This window comes from Camelus dromedarius, chromosome 25, assembly GCF_036321535.1.
Source record: "Camelus dromedarius isolate mCamDro1 chromosome 25, mCamDro1.pat, whole genome shotgun sequence".
Lineage (NCBI taxonomy): Eukaryota > Metazoa > Chordata > Mammalia > Artiodactyla > Camelidae > Camelus > Camelus dromedarius.
Window position 1 is genome coordinate 9,492,636 of NC_087460.1, and position 19,769 is coordinate 9,512,404.

The 19,769-nt window shown below is 40.9% G+C and overlaps 1 protein-coding gene across 2 annotated transcripts in view; it reads right to left on the bottom strand.

Annotated features, from left to right (window-relative positions):
• The window catches only part of RERG (RAS like estrogen regulated growth inhibitor), a 91,296-nt gene extending 72,642 nt beyond the window's left edge, over positions 1 to 18,654 (bottom strand). The window contains exons 1-2 of one of the 2 annotated variants that reach the window (XM_031444053.2): positions 18,518 to 18,654; positions 15,022 to 15,178 (exon numbers count right to left, since the gene is read on the bottom strand). In XM_031444053.2, the coding sequence (XP_031299913.1) occupies positions 15,022 to 15,082 (61 nt within the window). In that variant the 5' untranslated portion in view covers positions 15,083 to 15,178; positions 18,518 to 18,654. The remainder of the gene's footprint in view (positions 1 to 15,021; positions 15,179 to 18,517) is intronic. The other variant, XM_010988866.3, reaches the window with a different exon arrangement.
• Positions 18,655 to 19,769: the final 1,115 nt, after the last annotated feature.

Consider the following 19,769-nt stretch of genomic DNA (forward strand, 5'->3'; position numbering starts at 1 on the left):
TAAAGTGCCTGGCATTATAGAAAGCAAACCATTCTTATTATTTGTTGTTTATGGGCCTGCAAACCTCAGCAAGAGAACATCAGAAGCTGATTGCAATCATCTTGGAAAGTCAGCCCCGAGCTGTATGAACGCCTGGCTCCACCGACTGAGACAGAGCAGCGGTCTCTAGGCCATCTGTGTTCAGTGCGTGCACCGACGAAGACACACAGAGAGAAAGAAGGACACAACACCCTGCACTATCCTGGGGCGCCAGTTAGCATGACTCAAACTGAGCACCCGTATAAGGAGCCAATATCTTTTTTTTAAACTGATGTATAGTCAGTTACAATGCATCAATTTCTGGTACATAGCATAATGTCCCAGCCATGCATATATATACATATATTTGTTTTCATATTCTTTTTTGTTAAAGGTTATTACAAGATTTTTTTTCCCCTGCCTGTAGATACATCTACCACCTGCTATTTCAACCTTCCCATTCTGACTACAACTCTCTACTCCTAGGGTAGAGCCAGTTACATGTTTTTCTTATATTCCTATATTCTAGACCAGTGTTTGCCACATATGGAGTTAAAACGCTAAATATGAGACTAAATAGAGACTTACTAGTAAGCCCATTAGTATCTAAAAATGTTCCATACCTTTAAAAAATGCAGAAAACACTGCCGTTCATATTTAGTTTAGGGTCTGATTTTCTGGAGTGCACTCTTGGCCAGCACAAACACACACGCTCACATACACACACTTATCAAATAAAAATGGTGATTTGAAAATTCTCTCATTTAATCTAATGGCTAGTCCAGTATCTTTAAAATGTGGAACTTGAAGAATTCAGTTTTGTTTCTAACTTTATCGACACATCTTTATAGAAAAAGCATTCTTAGATGAAAATGAACTTGATATTTTGTGGCAAGTTCTTTCTTTTGGTCTGCATTTGTCCCTCAGTAAAATGAAATCCTTTTGTTGTAATAAAATTACTCTACAGGAGTTTTTGAGCCATTCAAACCAGAGCACTTTAGAAATAAAACCTATCAATAGTGTGAATGATATTAGAATTCGGCACGAGATGCCAGGACTAAATAGACTTGACTGAGCAGATAGACAAGGGTACATGAGAGATTATAATGATTATACTGTAGGTGGCCAAGTAAGAGAGAAGTGTTTACTAACTGTGTCAATGCTACACTGCATAAATAAACAATAATAAAAAGAATCTTGTTTCATTACACCTGAAATGAAACACATTTACAAAACCTCATATTTTCCTGTGAAGGCTGGTCTGAGGAATTTCTTAATTTGTACCGAACAAAATTTCCTTTTAACTGAATCTGAAAAAATGTCCCGAGAAAACTACAAGTTTTTCCATTTTGCCATCAAGGCAATAATTGTTTATGCTAATTATTCACCCAGAATAGTATCGCCATAATGTAATTTTGAATAATGAGTTACGGAATCAAAAACAATCATCAACGGTGATGACAGCGGTCCTTCGCATTTATGAGGAGTACCATAATCTTCAACAATATTTATTGACCCAGAAGTCTCCAGCAATAATTACTCATGAATTATTCATAGCAGATAAAAGATCTCCAGTTATCTGATGGGATCCAATCCTACCCAATCTGCCCTCATGAAATGTTTGAAGCCTCCTGGCATTTTGCCCTGTGTAGGAGCCTGATTCTTCCAGCTACTTGGTTCACAAGAACATCTTGTATTTCAGCAAAGGAAAAAAACATCCTCCTATTGTGATAAATAATAAAGAAAATCTCTGCAGTCCAATATTTTTAACACATCCCATCATTTAAAATTTTTGACTTGATGATATATCTTTTTTAATATTGACATCTAGGACTTTGACATTTTAAAATAGCTTCTGAGTTTTGCTTTTGGGGCTTTTCCAGGTCAAATTATTCATGTATCCTCCCTTTCCGCTCCACATTTTTCACATATTACATGTTGAGCTCCTCCATCTTTCTTTACAACTTCCATCCTCCCCCTTCAACACCTCCTTCACATACTGCTGCTCCTCAAAAGCCCAATAAGAGGTTTTAGCATGAAATCATAGGCAGAATTTGGACTAGAAATATTATTTTAAAAACGGAGCTGCAGAACACTGTAATAGAAGGCTCTAAGATCTCTTGGTAGTTTCATCATAGTTCTCTCTGTTTTGGTGCCTCATTTTTCTCTAGTGATGGTTCAAGTGAAGTAAAATACTTTTTGTAGGTATTGATTAATATAAATGAATATTCCTAAGTAACAGGGGAAGAGAAGACAAGAGAAGGAAAGGGGAGGAAGGCACTTGCCTTCAACTTCAACTTCAGCACCGCCAACTCTGCACTGCATTTTGTAAGAAATTTTGAGAGTGCTGTGGATCAAAGCACAGACACCGGAGGCAAAGGGCCTGGGTTTGAATCCCACTTCTGCTGGAGTTCCATCTCTACCTGTCTGACTCTGGGCAAGTGATTTACTTACTCTTCATGCTCCTCAGCTGTAAAGTACTGGACAACAGTAGGGCCAGTTCATAAAGAAGTCGTGATGATTATATGGGCTCATATGTGTCAAGTCCTATAACGGAAGTTGGCCTGTAGTCAACGCTGTAAGCGTTAGCTAATCATCATGATTGCTGGTTATTACCAGATCTCATTTGGTTTGGGTGCATAACAGCCCTAATATAAGATGATTATTATCACGTGAACGTTACTGAAAACAAAACGGGTGTACACCAAAGTTAAGTAAGCTGACCACACACACACTGAATAAATGGCCTCTCAGGCTTCAAACCCACGTTCCTGCTACTGGAAGGAAACGGGACTGGCGAGCTGGCTCTGGGGAGCTTTAAAAGGGCGTCTCCTGCAACTGAATCAGCAGGATCTCCAAAGCTCTTCTCCATCCCTCAGCGTCATTTAGTTCTTACCCCTTTCCTGTACCACCTGGTTGTCCTCTTTCCCCTTCTGATTCCAATATTGATGACATATGTGAATTGGTAATGAAGAAAGCATCGTAAGTTTGAAAGAGAAGAAATGAGAGGGGATGTTGGTTCACTCCTCACCATCAAAATCCCGCTGAACTTACAGTATTTCAGTCTCACTGCCTCCCTTCAAGGCCTCCCCAAGTACTTCTTATTGATTTCTCTTCCCGCCATTGACTCTTACAGCATTTATGGCCTGAACTAGACGGCTAGCACGCTGCCTTGTGTACAATCCAAGACTCGAAACTGCACGGACCTCAACATGTAAATTTCCAATGGTGAGTAGCTTATCGGATTTCACCGTTTGAAAATTTCATGATAAGATTTATCCTTTCTTGAAGGCTCTCCTTCTGAATCCCTCCCCAGTTGTCTTTTCAAACCAGCCCTGAACCTGAATTGAGTCAAAAATCAGTCATTCTAAGACCTGTGGCTTAGTTGTATCCATGTCATACAACTGACATTGTGTTCGTGCCAATTTCCTGGTCTTGATACCGTACTGTGGTTACATGAGGTGTGATCACCGGGGTTAGGGGGACACCAGGTGAAGGGTCCACAGGAGCTCTCTGCACTGCCTTTGCAACTCTGGCAATTTTCTAAAAAATATTTCCAGATAAAAATTTGTACAAATCAATCATTGTGCTGGAAACTATCCCTAGCTGATTTCCAGGTGTAAGTCATACATGCCCCACAAAACAGTAAGGTCCCTGAAGAGAAGAACAATTCTGTAGTTCTCTGGACTTCCCCCCCAAACACTGACATTTTATTGGGCATATGGTGGGAGGATGGGAGGATGGAAGAGTTAGGAACATAGCAGGATTTTCATCAATATTTGTAAATTGATGAGTAGGAGACAAAGGAAACCATGGGTTCAGTTTTGGGGACTCAGGGATTTAAATGTATGGTTACTGTGCTCTTGACTTCACCTCTTTTGGAACGCTGCTAGAAAAACAGACTCAAGATATAAAATATTTGAATGGAAAAATATTCCCAGGCATTGGAACCGATAACCATTACTCATCCTACCAAGTGTGGTTGAATCTTCCTTTAAAACATCAGACTCAACATGTGTTGCCAAATGACTAGGAAACTGGCTCAGTTATTAGGGTTAGTTGTAATTTACGAGTTTCCATGCAAAAAGAAGTCAAATATTTTTCAGACAGAGAAATATGTACAATTGTATTCTTACCTTTTTATTTTTGGCTTCACCTCTTAAATTTCTATCCCATGGCAGAAAATAAAAGAGAACTTTAAAAAAATATATTAGGAAAAAACAGGAAATGCATCATTGAGAAAAAGATGTTATCTTTCTACCCCCCCCAAAGTGGAAACTTACGAACTTTTCTCCATATTGCAGTTCTGTCCATACAACTGTTGCATAAGTTTTATAAATGCAACTGTCAGCAAGTAATTTAAAACTATTTTTTCCGAATGTTGCCAAAAGAACAACTATCTTACATTATTTGGCTCTACGTTAGCTTTAACTGACTGATGGAGCATGGTGTTAAAAAGTTTATTTAGGTCAAGTTTATTGGGTTCAGTTCCTATGTGGTCTGCTTAGTTTCTCTCCATAGAATATCTGGTATCATGGTCTTCAGCCAAGTTTAACTCCCAGACCTTTAACCTGTAGTTCAGCCTAACCCCCACCTACAATTGCCAAATAGCTCAAAGTATCCTCTTAAAATCAAAGCTCAGGATGTTAACAGTTTTGAAGCTTACACTGGTTTTTTTTTTTTTTTTTAAATAAAACTTACCCTACTATGAAATGAATGAAAAACTTCTAGTCTTAAGGAACCACAAAAAAACCTCACATTTGCTCTGCCCCAGCAGAGTATTTTTTGGTCACCTAGTCTACTGCCACTAGAATGTGGCTTCATGAGGGCAGAGAGCTTGTCTGATTTATCTACCTTCTGTATCATCAGTACTCATGACACTGCCTGGCACTCAGTGTTTATTACATGCAGCTCACAAAAAGCTACATGCTTTGTCAAAGCTGAAAACACCTATTGCAAATGGAAATTGAGTACTTAGCAAACTTAAACAATGGTTCCCAAAATGTGGTCCCCGGAGTAGCAGCGTCCGCATCGTCTGGGAACGTGTTAGAAATACAAATTCTCTGGCCCTCCTAGAGACCTGCTGAATCAGAACTTCCAGGGATGGGGACCTGGAGCACGTACTTTAACAAGCCCTCCTGGTGATTCTGAGGCATTGGTGTCTTCCGATATAACCCAATGAAGAAAATTCTCCCAAATTCAGCTCTGATCTGCCTCACATAAACTCGGCTATTTCAGTACAGAAGTATGCACACATATTGTGAAATAAGTTTCTGGAAAATGACCTTCTGTATAGAATAGATACTGGGCCCAATAAAAGTTGATCACTGTTAGGCACTTTATATAGCAGAGTGCCTTGAGTCCTAAGACAAGAATGTGAGACAGAAACAAGAAATGTTAAATTAAATATCAAACAAAGGATTATAACTGTAAGGTTTCCTCCCAGACAGCCTTCTTTTATGGCAAATCTAAACAGAACTTATTTAATGAACATGGAAGTAATGTGATATGGTGTTAATGTCCCCACCGAGAGCCAAAGAACTTCGTTTGGCTTCACTAGCTGTAAATTATCCAAAAGACTCACTGCAATTCTTCATCACTTTGTTGAGCCAAATTACACCAAAATGGAAAATTCTATGATTCAATAAGAGCATGAAGGGCCTAAAATGTTCCAAAACCAACATATTTCTAGATGACAGAAAATAAAGAGGGGTGACCACATGCTAGATCCAAAAGGCTCCAGAAGAAGAAATTAAATCTAACAAAGCCATATTTAAGAGGGTAAAAATTAACTTCCACACCTGAATGAAACATACAAACACTCAGGTATAGGTTTGGGAAAATCTGACTTAGCAATAGCATTTTTTTTTTTTAAAACTTCATTTGCACTAAACTCCCCATGAGACAACACTGTGCCCACTGTTACCCTAAAAGCAACAGTGACCTTAGAATGTCCTAGCAGAAGCAAAGCATCCAGTATCAAAACCACAGCTGTGCTCTGGTCTGGTGTGGGCGATCTACACCTGAAATGTCATTTCCAGGACCCACACTTCATGGAGTGCACCACTGGAGTGGGACGGCAAGGAGGATTCCACAACTAGAAACCATGCTCTCTGCAGAGCAAATGAAATAACTATGAGTAAGCAGGCAATGGAAGAGAAATCTGAGGCCTGGGTTGAGGCAAGCTGGCTGTCTTCAAATACACTGGGGGCTGTTATAAAGAAGAGAGATTTAAAGTGCTCTGCGTAACTCGAAGGGGCTGAAGTCAATGAGTAGAAGCTGATAAAAAGCCTTTGGGTCCAAAGAAGGTAAAGTAACAGACAGGAAGAGTTGTTGTGATAATGCACCAATTTGGCTGGGTTACCATATCCAGTTGTTCAATCAAATATCAACGTAGGAGTTGCTATGAAGATATTCTGTAGATGTGGTTAAGATCTACAATCGGTTGACCTTAAGCAAGGGACATTAGCCTGAATAATGTGGGTGGGCCTCATCCATTTACTGGAAGGCCTTTAGTGCAAAACTGAGGTTTCCCAGAGCGAAAGAAATTCTGCCTCAAGACTGCAGTATTAACTCCTGCCTGAGTTTCCAGCCCACCACCTTTCTCTGAAGATTCCAGTCTTGTCAGCCCCAATACATACATACATACGTATATAAATCATGTGTATTTTCTATTCCATTCTGTTTCTCTGGAGGACTGTAACTGATACAGTTACCTAAGGATAGAATGGTCTATTTCCAGTAAGGCTGAGTTCCTGTCACTGGAAATATTCAAGTGCAGACAAGGAACCCACTTTGGTTACAATAAAGAGACTGCTTAAAATATATGATTACTGATGAAATTATAAAGCATGAATAGACCACATGGTCTAACTCTTATTCATTCTATTGAGGACCCAGTCTGCATCTGCTTGGGGTATATAATGATAAATAGAAACAGCTACCACTCTGGCTTTTTGGAATAGAAGTGAATTCTGTACTACATACAAGCTATTCTACAACACAAAGTTGGCGATCTACAGATACTTGTTGAATGAATAGTTGAATGAATGAATAAAAATGTAGTGTAAGATTATAGGGAAATATCTAGGTAGATATATTTACATATTTTTTTGAAAATCTTCCCATCAAAAATATTTACATGTTGTAAAGCTTTCATTTTTTAGTAAGGGTAAGTTTTGATTATCAAAAAATTCTATAATAAGCCAGACTTCTTTCTCCAATAAGGCATAAATCCAAATTATTTTCCTAAACACTCCTCCCTTTTTGACCCCTTTATATACTGATTCTAAAAGAACACCCTGACTCAATGTCTATTTCCTTCACAAATTTGAAAGTGCAAATTTCTTCAGCATAGAATCTACAACCTCTGGAAAGTCTGTAATCTTACATACTCAGTGCAGGAACACTGCCGGCTGACCCCTGGAGTGAGAGGTTTCATCCGGCCTCCAGTGATGGACAGCCAGAGAACTGACTGTACTGCTTTTCCAGACATAAATGTTAAGGAACACAGGGGAAGAACCACCTGAATTTCAATAATGACAGCATGAAAGTATTAGGACCATATGCTAATCACACGTGTAATTTTTCCAAGTACCTTCACAGCCTATTTGACCTGCATCACTGTTAAAAAAAAAAAAAAGCAAATAAATGTATCGTTTGACAGATAAATAAAAAGAGAGACATAGGTGGGATGAAGAAGTTTCAACCCCAGTCCTTTCAGTCAGTTCAGCTGGGTGCTGTTTTAAATCATTAGATGACACTACAGAACATAGTGCATCATACTCTCTTTTGATAACAACGAAAAATGTATTCTTTAGCAGAAGATGATTCATCAGTCTTCTTACACTTGATCCAAAGCTAAAAGAAATGGAGCAGTACATTACAGGGGAGCTTTCCTATACATACAGGTTGTTGAGAATCTCGGCTGTATGGATTGGCTACACACCCAGGACTCCCAAGGGACTTTATCATGCATTGGTAATTCATTGATTACTGGAAATTTCTTATAAAAATACAATTCATTAGGTTTTTTTTATATGCAAAGTTCATATTACAAATGATCATTTTGTTTCCTAACATAAAGTGTTTGAAAGGATGTGAAAAAGAACAGGTTGATTACAAAATGAGAAACATTTAGTGGCGAAGTTGCAAAAGCCTTGCACAGTCAGCAACTTGGATTCTAGCCTTGCCTGTGGCTCCAAGAAGCTGGGTGATCTAGGTGAGAATCTCTCTCATATATATATATTTCTCATACATATGTATAGGAGTTTTACATATTTGCTTATCCCAGGCTGAAATTACCTATTTCAGACTGCCTTGTCTTAATATAGCTTCTTTCATTTTTAATGGCATGGAAGAAATTATGCCTGTTTCTCTGAAACCACATTAATTCTCAAAGGCAGCTGTAGCAACAGGGATGCGTTTGCACTGGAATTTTGGCTTCAAGGCCGGTACCACCTTGAAAATTTGGCTGATTTCCCCAAACCCATAAGTTGGAGAAATACCAGTAATAAAAAGGGGAATTACAAGGATGATTTACAACTTTCTTCACTCCCTTCTCTCACAGTCAGTCTTTGTCAGTTGCCAAGAAAACAAGTCAAGATCAAAATGGAACCAGTTGGTGACTGATAATTAACTGCAGGGAAATAGTTCCATGAATAAATTAGCCATCAGCTAAAAATAAAGGACAATTGAATTTTAATAATGTATTTCAATAGAAAAGAAGCAGGGACAGAGACATGGCCTTTTGGCTTTGAAAAATGGTTCTTGATTTTGTTTTGTCTTGTTTTCCAGTATTGTTTCCTTCCTAATTATATTTATCTTAAGAGGAAAGCTTAAGAATTAGTCACTGTCAACCTACAAAATGTTTACCCACCAATCAACAACCAATTCTGATGATTTTTTTTCCTTGCATTTTCTTTCTTTCCTTCTCTTTTCTTTTCCTGAGCCTTCACAAGCACCATTCCTCATCTTTGCTTTACTTTCTGGGCATGCAAGAAAGGTCAGCATGCCTTAAGCCTTGCACAGAAGTCTGACGTTTGCACATAACCATAGGTATACACCTGCAATTTGAAAACACCCTTTTATTCTTCTTGGGGTGAAGGAATGAAGTGAAAATCAATTCCTTTTGGCTGTTTACCTCTTTTTGCTTTTCTATTTTTGCAGGTGAGGAAGGTATAAACACTTGAAAGCCACAGGGAACCCATCACCATATTTACCACAAGAAAACAGCTATATTTCCAGCCCCATCCAAACCTGTCTCAATGCCTCCTTCCTCCCTTTGGCCCAATCCATTAAAACACAATTATTTCTTTAACCACCAACTATGCAAGGAACCAATGGGCCTCGTTTCCAGTAATCTTTAAATTTCAGCGACAACCTAGGAAAGGCTTTTTCACACACACGCTCGCACACTTGTTTCCAGGAGCTGTGGATGTTCTGCAATCACCCAAAACACAATCTGCCCCTCTTACCTAAACAAATATTTAAAGAAAATTTCCCATTAAGGTTATACTGTGTAATCTTAGAACAAGAATAAACAAGAACGTGAAGAGCTGACTGGCACCTTAAGTAGGTAAAAAGCGAGGTCCAGGACCACTGTCAGAGCTCACACTCACGTGATGCACAAGCGGAGGCTACCTCCTCTGCTCGTGGTCCTGAAGCTGGACCCGAAGCCCGGGTGTTACTGGAGCCACAGATCGACTTGCTATATCTTCCTGAAGACTCCATTTCAGTCACTAATTTTGGGAGAAAATCATTTTATATTCAAACAAACAAATATACTATGGGTTAGCATTAAATTTTGCCTGTATTGTATATAATTTATAAAACATGCAAAAAAGAATTACATGATTGTGATGAGATGCTTACATGCCCCAAATTCCCTAGATCTTTCTCCTCCTTCTTTTAGAAGTACTTTGAAAACGATGTTTAGGAAGCATCATACACGTACACCATTGAGAACGAATGAAGGGAATGGACTGGTATACAGCTACCTGGGTAAAGAAAAAGTTCTAAAATACAAAGGTTAGCTTTACAGCATACCTAAGACGCTATACCTAAGACGCTATTCCTATTTTTATTTAATATATGTGAGATCTTGTAAACATATCTCAGCCATAAAAGACACATAGATGTTAAAGCATGCTTACTGGAAAAGCCATATGTATTTATTTTCAAACATATTTTATTTATTTATTATTATTTTAATTTTTTTTTATTTTGGAGGGAGGAGGTAATTAGGTTTATTTATTTTTAGAGGAGGTACTGGGGATTGAATCCAGGACCTCGTGCACGCTAAGCATGTGCACTACCGCTTCAGCTATACTCTCCCCCTGAAAAGTCACATGTAAAATCAGAATTGTCCCTGTCCTAGTTGAAAATAAAACGAAAAAATCCTTTCAAAACCTTTTATAATTGAGAGAGAGAGGGGGGAAAGCAAACAAGGACAAGAAAAAGGAAGAAAAAAGAGCCCTCTTTGTGCCAAGGGAAATGATATCACATGCTTGTTTGTGTTTGGCACCCAACTTCTAGCCCAGCAACCTGAGTCTATGAACTTAAGCCTTCATGGGTGAGTGCATCAATTGGTTTTTGAGTCAGAGGATAGCATTACTCAATTAACTTTGAGACCAGCCCTTTCAAGAAATACATTTAGCTACGGCACACAATATTTCAATTCTAAAATGAGAATGTCAACTGTGAAAGGAAATTTAAAATTTCAGCTGTTTTTTTCTCTCAGCTCCTCCCACACTTACTACCGATGTGAAAATGTGAATTCAGGAAGCATTTAGATAAGCAGGGTGTGCATTCTAGGTTTTATGGCAGGCCTTTTTGCTTTAGTTACTTGGAGCCGGTCACATTAGAGGCTGATGCACAGGAACAATGCCTTGTTATTACTGGCTGCTTTGCCCTTGGTCAACAAAGGTAAACGTTCACTCTGCTGGAGCAAGAGAAGACAAAGAGGCTGGGAAAGCTTGGCTCTATACTGTGCAGAACCCACAGTGCTCACCACGCTAAACCAGCAACTCGCTAAGCCAGGAAGCTCACTTGAAGGCAGAACCCCAAGAACGGCCAAAACTAGGCAGAAGGAAGAAGAATGCTCTCAATATAGAAGACGCTGTGCACCCTGCAGTCCACACACACACACACAGACTCCACACTTCTTGTAATTAACACGTTATTAACTTCTGCCTGGGCAGACACTTCTGATGTCAACTTGTCAACCAAAGATTTCTGGTTAACGTTACATTCTGTTTTAAACATCGGGGGCTTATCTATTACCCCAGCTGGGGAAGCCATCTACCGCATACCAGAAGCACTTTCAAATTTAAGGTGTGTTAATTTATTGATGGCACCAAAGTATTTCTGGTTGTTTTTCCAAGATTTCTAAGATACAAGCCAGCAGAAGTATTGTTATGATCATCAGTGGTCAAGCTGTAACTGACATTAACCAGACTTTGGATTTAAGAGAAAGACAAACAGAGAACGTGTGTGTGTGTGTGTGTGTGTGTGTTTAGGGTGTGCTTATTGGTGATACAGAGTTTTTTTTCTTATAAGTTTTCTGACTTTTACTGAAAACGCAAATACCCACTTGAATGTGACTATATCTTTCTATGTTTTCCCTAGAGAACTTACAAATTAAAAAGGACATATCTTGAAAAATTACAATAATATAAGCTAATACTTGAGCACTTACTATGTGCCTTGGAGCTATTTTAAAACAGTTGCATGTAATAACTCATTCAATCCCAACACCAACTCTTTGAGATAGGCACTATTATATTCTTTGTAGAAGTGCGGAAATTGAGGATTTAAGTGTCTTGTCAAAGTTGCCAAGTTCACACAGCTGATAAAGCGTAGAACTGGGAGTCAGAGCTAACAGTGTGACCCCAGGGCTCCTGTTCTTGACTCCAGGGCATCCTGCCCTCTGTTAGTTAGCAAAGGGACAATATGGTATTATTTACCTCAAATTCCAATTTAGTCTTGAGTGTGAGGAAAAGTAGATTAACAAAGTAACACTTGCAGCCTCTGAAGCAATTCGCACACACATACCCAGGTTCAGATCAGAGATGCTCAGTTTCTACCGCTTCAAAGCCACAAGCTGCCGCCCCCTTCCCAGGAATACCTCTCCTGCTGGGCGTTCGAAGAGAAATGGATTGTTCAAGCCCACAGGAAGATCATGACCATTTTGGGGAGGCATGTGAGTGAGTAAGGAGCTGGAGCCACATGCCAACAGGTATAATTCCTTGCAGACTTAAAAAAACAAAAGTCACTTATAAGACAGATAACAATCTGTACAACAGGAAGGCAAATGTGGGAGACAATGAGAAAATGATGTATCTGTATGAATAAAGAACTAGAATAAACATGAGTTCAATACTGCTAAGGTCTGGTTTCAAAGTTGATAGATTTGAAGTACTCTGTGGCTGTTCTCACCGAGCTATGGGAAAAGGTCTCCAGATTGTCTCCCACGCAGAAGTCAGACTGGTACTACTTTGTAAATGTGAGGTGTGGTTACATGGTCTCAGGCAAACAGTCTGATGTTGAAATAGGAAAACACAGTCTGTCTACAGATGACAGAGAGAAAGGAAATTGTTTAAAGGCGTGTAGTCTACGCTGTTGTTTTCACCTAAATGAAAATAAACACACGTGGTAGAATGTATGGAAGGTGAATAAAGAAGCCAGTCCAAAGAAGATTCGTTCATCAAGAATCACAGGGTTTTAGAAGCTGGAAAGGTCTTCCTTAATGATCAAGTTCAACTTCTGCATTTCCCATAGATTAAAATCAAGGTCAGCAGAACTTAGACTCTGTGGGTAGGTCTTATCTTCGGCTCTGGGTGTGAGGACTCACCTCTAGGGAGAGTAGATGGAGTGAGAAGACAAGAGGATGGTATGCAGAACTCGGGGAGCCCTGATGTTTGAGAGGTGGGCCAATAGAAAGCAACCCATGAAGACGACTGCTTAGGGTCAATGGAGAGGTGGTAGGAAAGCCAAGGAGTGTGATGTCACGGGAGCCTGGGAAGGAAGGGGTTTTAGGAAAGAGGAAGCGGTCGTGTTGAATGGTCACAAGCCCAGAACTGGGAAATACTCATTGGATTGGTTGGTTATTGATCTGAGGGGACCTGAGCAAGGGCAATTCCAGCAGCATGATCACCATGGAAGACGGCCATGTTTTAAGCCACGAATGGGAGGTTAAAAAAAGTTAAAGACAGTGAGGGCAGAGCCCACGTTCAATAAGCTTAGGGAAAAGAAAAAGATGGATCAGTGGGCAAAGAAATGCTCAAGGGAGAAGGTCAGTAGAGAATGAGAGGAATCATTGGAACAATCATTGAAATAATTTGGGGGAAGACAAAAGAAACCGAGGTCTAAGCTCAGGCTGATGGACCGACCTTGAGAGAAGGAGATATCCAGCTGGCTCTGAGCTCCTACAGAGGGAAAGGGCGGGTCTACAGTGCCTACAGCCAAGTGGCTCTGTCAACAGAATTTTTATTTTTATGTTTCACTTTTCAAATCATATAGAGTTTACTTTGGTAAATGATATAAGGTTAAAAATCCTCCGTCCCCTCTTGCCTGTGTTATATTTTGAATGATTGAATTAAACAGCACGCTCGCTCTAGGGGGAGACCCCCTCGCTCGCGAGAACCTTAGAGCAGCTATTGTTGGCAGACAGGCCTCCCACACACTCCCCCGCCCTCACCCTCCACTCATTGGAACAGCTTCCTCATTCTCCAGATCCCTCTACCAGCCACAGAAATTAGGTTCTCACGCCATCAGGAAGCACAGAGGAGGAGGTTAATAGGGAGGAGTTTAATGATCTTCAATCTTGCGAGGACTGTCAGTTTCTTAGCCCTGCCAGCGATCTATTTTGTGTGCTCGGTTTCTGCCAGAGGCCAGAGCAAGCAGCAAGTTGAAGAAAAAGGTGATGGCAGAAAACAGCCCTCTTGAGAAAATCAAAGGAAGAGAGAGAGAGAGAGAGAGACTCAAAATAGGGAAGGTCTCCTGCTGAGATTATACCAGAGAGCCGGTTCAGAAAGAGAGGATGGTCACGTTAAAAGCTGCTCACGTGTGTTTGCTTGAGATTATGTGGATTATCTGTCACACTGGATGATCCAAACGGGTTTCCCTCCCCAAACACACACCCACGAGGTGTCTGTTTGAGTCCTTTCTTGAGAACCCAAAGCTCAGTGTGCCAAGTCAATTAGGGGTCTATCCTCTAGCAAGAGATCAAAGCAACGTTATCTGACAAGTCATGTTGCCCCGACATTTCAGCAACATCTCCTTAACCTTCTTTAATTATAAAACCTGAGACACCTTTTTCAAATTAGATTAGATACATTTTCGCTTGCACCATTTCGCCCGCCCTTATACTTAAAGGTCTGTCAACCTTAACTCAGGCGTAGAATGAAAAAGCCTCTGGATAACTAATAAAAGCCACAATTTGCTCGTTTAAACTCACCCCAGAGGCGCTGGCAACAGCTCTTGTCTTTCTTGAGGTCATGCACGCCTCAGTGTCCACCAATCGTCCCCAAATTTTAGAAGTTTTGGGTGATAATACAATTCTGTGTCTTGTAAAGATATATTCACTCAGCAAGCATTTATTCAGCACCCAACGCATACTTGACATTGAGCCGGTCGCTGAGAATATCAAGACTGATGAGCTATTAAACTGGCCCCTCAGGATCTCGTGGAGAGAAAAAAGCACAAACGTAATTTTTAAAATTTCTACAATCTGATTTCTTTGGAGGTTTCACATCCTTCCTCAGAACACCAAGACCCATGCTGTACCCACTGCCTCATGCATTACCAGCAGAGCTACTTTACCTTAAAGAAGAAAAAGAGGACGTAAAATCTGGTTACACAAAATGAAAATTCTAGCTAAAGAGAAAGAGGCTTTATCTAGAAGAACAACACAGGAGACCACCCTCCGCTCAGTCGGTCAGTAACAGAGCACAGTAGCAAAGACACACAAACACACTACAGCAACCAGCACAAAAATCTTACCTGACTTGCCCACGCCTGCTCTTCCAAATATTGCCAGTTTGACCTCTGCACTTTTAGCCATGCCGGGTGTTGGCAGACAGTTCACTGTGGTTCAAATTAAAGAGCTGAGAAGATCTTTTTTGGTCCCAGTCTGTGGATTCACCATATCATTGTAAATCTGCAAACAGTAGAGATTTGGGAATTCATAAATGACCGGAGAACGAGGGTCCTGTCTGTTAAGCATCCCCTATATGCCAGCACCTTTCACTGGATCAGCATCTTCTCTGGAGATCTTCACCATCGTTCTGTGAGAAGGCTGGAGCAGTTTACTGTAAACCATTCAACTAATAAATGATAGATCCAGGCAGGACTTGCACTTAGATCTGTTTGGTTCTAAAACATACACATTTTTACACAAGATAGCATTTTCAAAAGTACTTCCTCAAAGAACGGGGTTTTTGCCAGTATTCGATAAAAAACACTTGAAGTATATGAATGCATGTATTTACCACGTGTCTGTAAACATCCAGCAGACACACACACGATGGACAGATTCACATTTGGGTGGCTATTTCCCTTTGGGCTGAATGGTAAACATTCATATTAGCCAACATCACTGTAACACTGTTGCATTTCACACTGCATCACATGGTCAAGTCATGTGACAGATAACTTTGTTCCAGGGATTGACTTACAATGTGTAGATTATATTTTTCTATTTTTCTGGGCACAATGCCCTCGTACACAAAAGATAAATGCCACGTGCTGACTTCTGATTCCTTTTCTATGACAACATCAGGTAAATTATTTATGATACTGTCCTAACACTTGGGAAATGACATTATGTACAATGTAAGCACGTTTTATATAAATGGATGCTTTGGGTTTGACATCGAGGTTGTTAGTACCATGGAAATATAAAGTTGGAAAGAGCCTTGGGGTCAATGAAAAAAATCCCCCAGCCATCACAGGAATCCTTCCTTATGATCAGACAACTATCTAACAGCCATCCTGTGTCCAATTTACCACTTCCAGGTATGGAGGGAGGAAGGGCATTAAGTCAACTTTTTCTTTTCTTTCACTCAAAGCCCTTCAAGCAGCCTAGCAGCTACTGGGAAACTTTGCCCCATCTCAGACGTGTACTTTCTAGGAAAACGAGACCCCACATCTCCCCTTGTTCTTCCCGGGACGTCTGTTCTTGTTTATGTTTGTCTGACCCTCACCTTCCCTCTTCACCATCCCTAGCTCTCTTCTCCTGCACTTGCCATTTCGATCACTCTAAAAACGTGGCATCCACTACCTTCGCCCCTTGAGATGCGACCTGACAAATGACCCAGCAAAAGTTCCCTGAGATTCTTCCTCTTCTTTATCCGGGCACTGCGGTTGCATTTTGGTGCAGTCACTCACATCAAGGCTCACATCGTCCACATGATTCTGAACTTCTGTGGTCAATGTGTCCGAGCTAAACACAAGACTTCACTTTCAAGTCTCTATCTGGGCTGTTTCCACCAGTGTTTTGGCATGTACAAATTTTTTTTAAAGAGCTTCTCCAGAGAAAGGAAAGAGTAAATGTCCTTCTGAGAAAGCATTTCTACCAAGACATTAACATGTAATTGCTTCCTTCGTTAGACATCTAAGCCATCCACTCGTGCCTCACAAGTTTTGGTGAAGAAGGAAGATTTCCAAATGCCAAAGCTTCATCTAAAGGACGAAAAGACAACATTAACATTGGCTGCTGTTTATCTCACCCTCAATAATGAAAAAAATACTTAGTGACCATTAATAGTACAAAACCCAGAAGCTTTAACATCTGTAATTTGTCCAGTCCCACACTTTTGGCTAAAGATAAAAGAATTCATTATTTGTCATTTTATACACATTCATTAAAAAAAAAAGTCTCTGCTTAAGGTTCCGTGCTTCATCGTGGAAGCATAATCTATTAAGATATATTCACTAAATAAAGTCCACATAAGAATTGCAAGCATTCCTTTGATACATAGAACATTCAAGTGTCTGGAACTCGTGTAAACAACAATTTGTTATTTCATGCAAAACCGTTCATTCCCATGCACATAAAATCCAAATAATTTACTAGCTGATTTATGCTTCATGGAAGTAGCTATCACATTAAAAAAAATTGTTAAGTCACATTTTTTCAGTAACTCCTAAATGACCTCAGAGGCACAGGAATTTCACATAAGAAAGAGAAATTGTGTGGGTTAAATTTTTCATATATAATCTAATAAAGACACAGCTTGTTATTGTCAATCTTACGTTATGTTTAGAAAAACCCCTTAAAGGAAAACACAAAACTGACATATATCTTTCAACGTTTTATTTCTCACATGAGAAAATGTATTTCTTACATTTGACAAAGATAGAGAACAAAGATAAACGTGTAAATTGTTTTAAAAGGTGACCTGTTGCCAGGTCATTGACATTCGAAATAATTAGCAATCCAAGACTTTCCATAACATGGATCTAGGAAAACATTTGTTTTCATGTTGTTGTGCGGAAATATTCTGGCTGAGTCTAGAAACTGCCATTCACTTTTTACATGGACAGTGCTTTATTAGGACAAAAACTTCCCATATCCTATCATTCTTAAAGCTAAAATCACACCTAGATATTTAGGAGATTAAACGTGTAGGGATTTTTCTACTAAACAAAAAAGTACCAAAAGAAAGTTAGAAAGAAGACAAAAAGAAGCTAGCCTCCAAATTCTGTGTTACTATTAATGCATGCATTGATTTCATTCCACATTTATGCTAATCATATACAATCATATATCAAAACGAACGTGGCCACCGTCAAGGAACTTACAATCCAATAAACCTATGGCATTTAGTTCAATAGTAACTTGATTTTCTTATTTATTTAAAAACAATGATTTATTCATATTTATTCATAGTAAATTCATTCCCAAGACTATTATACTTATCAAGGTCCATGCTTTCTACTTCCACTTGGAAAAAAAAAGCAAGCATCTTTATAAGGTATTGGTTTTTCTAACTCCTTTGTTTAGGGTCTCATCAAAATCAAGTTCAGGTGTCTAGGGAAGCAAAGAATCTAGCCTGGTCTTTGGGATGAGATCCTCTTTGGGCTGCCCCTTCCCCTGGATCTGAAATCAAGTTTTCCTGGTCTCACTACCAGGAATTCTCCCTCATCTTACGCGGCACACACAGGGACGAGGATAATTAAGACCCCTGGCTATGGCACTGCTCTGAAAGCAACAGGTATCCTGCAGCGATAAACAAGCAAGCCGCTTGTGGACGGCAGGTCACTCGCTCTCCACCTAGGGAGCAAACGCAGCCTAAGTCAAAAGGGCATTCTCGGTCGCACGCAGCTCGGACGGAGGGCGCCAGGGCTCACAGCTCCCTCTCGGCGACCCCCAAAGGCGCCCTGGGCGCACCCCGTGACCAGGAGGACCGCCCCAGAGGCCGAGCGTTCAGGGCCTCGGAAGGGGCTGCAGGAAGTCATCCGGAAAGAGCCAACTGGCCACGTGCGTGACACTCACCTGTTCACACTCTCCAGGCCCGGCAGAGCCGCTGTCCCCTGCAACTTCGGGATCGGCCCGCCGGGACCGCTCGCCCTCCCACGCTGCGCAGCCCCGTCTGCGGTGGCGCTTCCGAGCTGCTGGGCTGCGATCGCGGCGGCGGCGGCGGCCGGCGCTGGCGGGGCGGCCGGGGTCTCCGCGCTCGCGCTCGCTCCGACTAGCGGCCGAGGGACTGCGGCAGGACGCGAGCACTGCCCGGCGGGGCCGCCAGGCTGCTGCAGTGCGGCGCTGCGGCGCCCCCTACCGGGGCCGGGGCCCCGCTCCTCCCCTCCCGCGAGGCCGCCCCCGGCTGGAGAGTGCGAGCATCCGCCTCCGCGCACCCCCCAGGCAGGCTTCCCTTTCCCCCTGCTCATTTCCCCTCTGATTTCTCGCAGAAAGACCTGTTGCGTTGATTAAACCTTGCGTGTGAAAACATCCCTGCGGAGTGTTTTCTGTTCCCTACTTCAAAGCATCCTCACAACAGCCCGTAGGGGTACCTTTAATTATCCTCAGACAGCGCATCTATGATGTACTAACTTCTTTCACGCTACCATTGGCTTCATTTTAGAGATAAAGAAGGTGAAACCCAAATAATATCTTGCTTACATTTACAAAGTTAGTAATTATCAGATACTACTTAGTCATTTTTTCTTTGGAATATGGACTTTGTTTTTTAAAATATATTTGCTCATTTAGCCTTTTACATCTAAGTTATCTACAACATTTGTTTATTTAAGGAACATTATTGAGGCCCTAACATAACCAAGGCACGGAGTTAGATTCTGAGGATACTTCAGGGAATAATTCAGACACAGTTCACTGCGTATAGAATTGCAGTACGTTGTGGGGAAGACAGCTATGAAACGAGTTTTGATTCTTAGGAAACTCTTTCAAGGAGTTTCCTTCACACTTGCACCCTAGTTAGTCACAGATACAGTGTGTGTATTTCCACTCGCCTTTCGTGTCCTCTGATGCACTGGTAGGCCCAGAGACGATGGGCATTTGTTGGGGGGGGGGGGTAACTTCTCTGAAAGAACCAACTCAACACCACACATAAAGAAGGCTGGTGGAGTTCAGGAGATGGGGGTTGAAATCACATATTCCAGATGGTCGGTGAAATGGGTAGGCCCTGAGGCTGAATTCCAATGCAGAGGCCACGAGCTGGGAATACAAAGGTGGAATTTTTCCAAGGCAGGAAAGAGAGTTGGAGTACGGTGTTAGGATCAAATTCAGT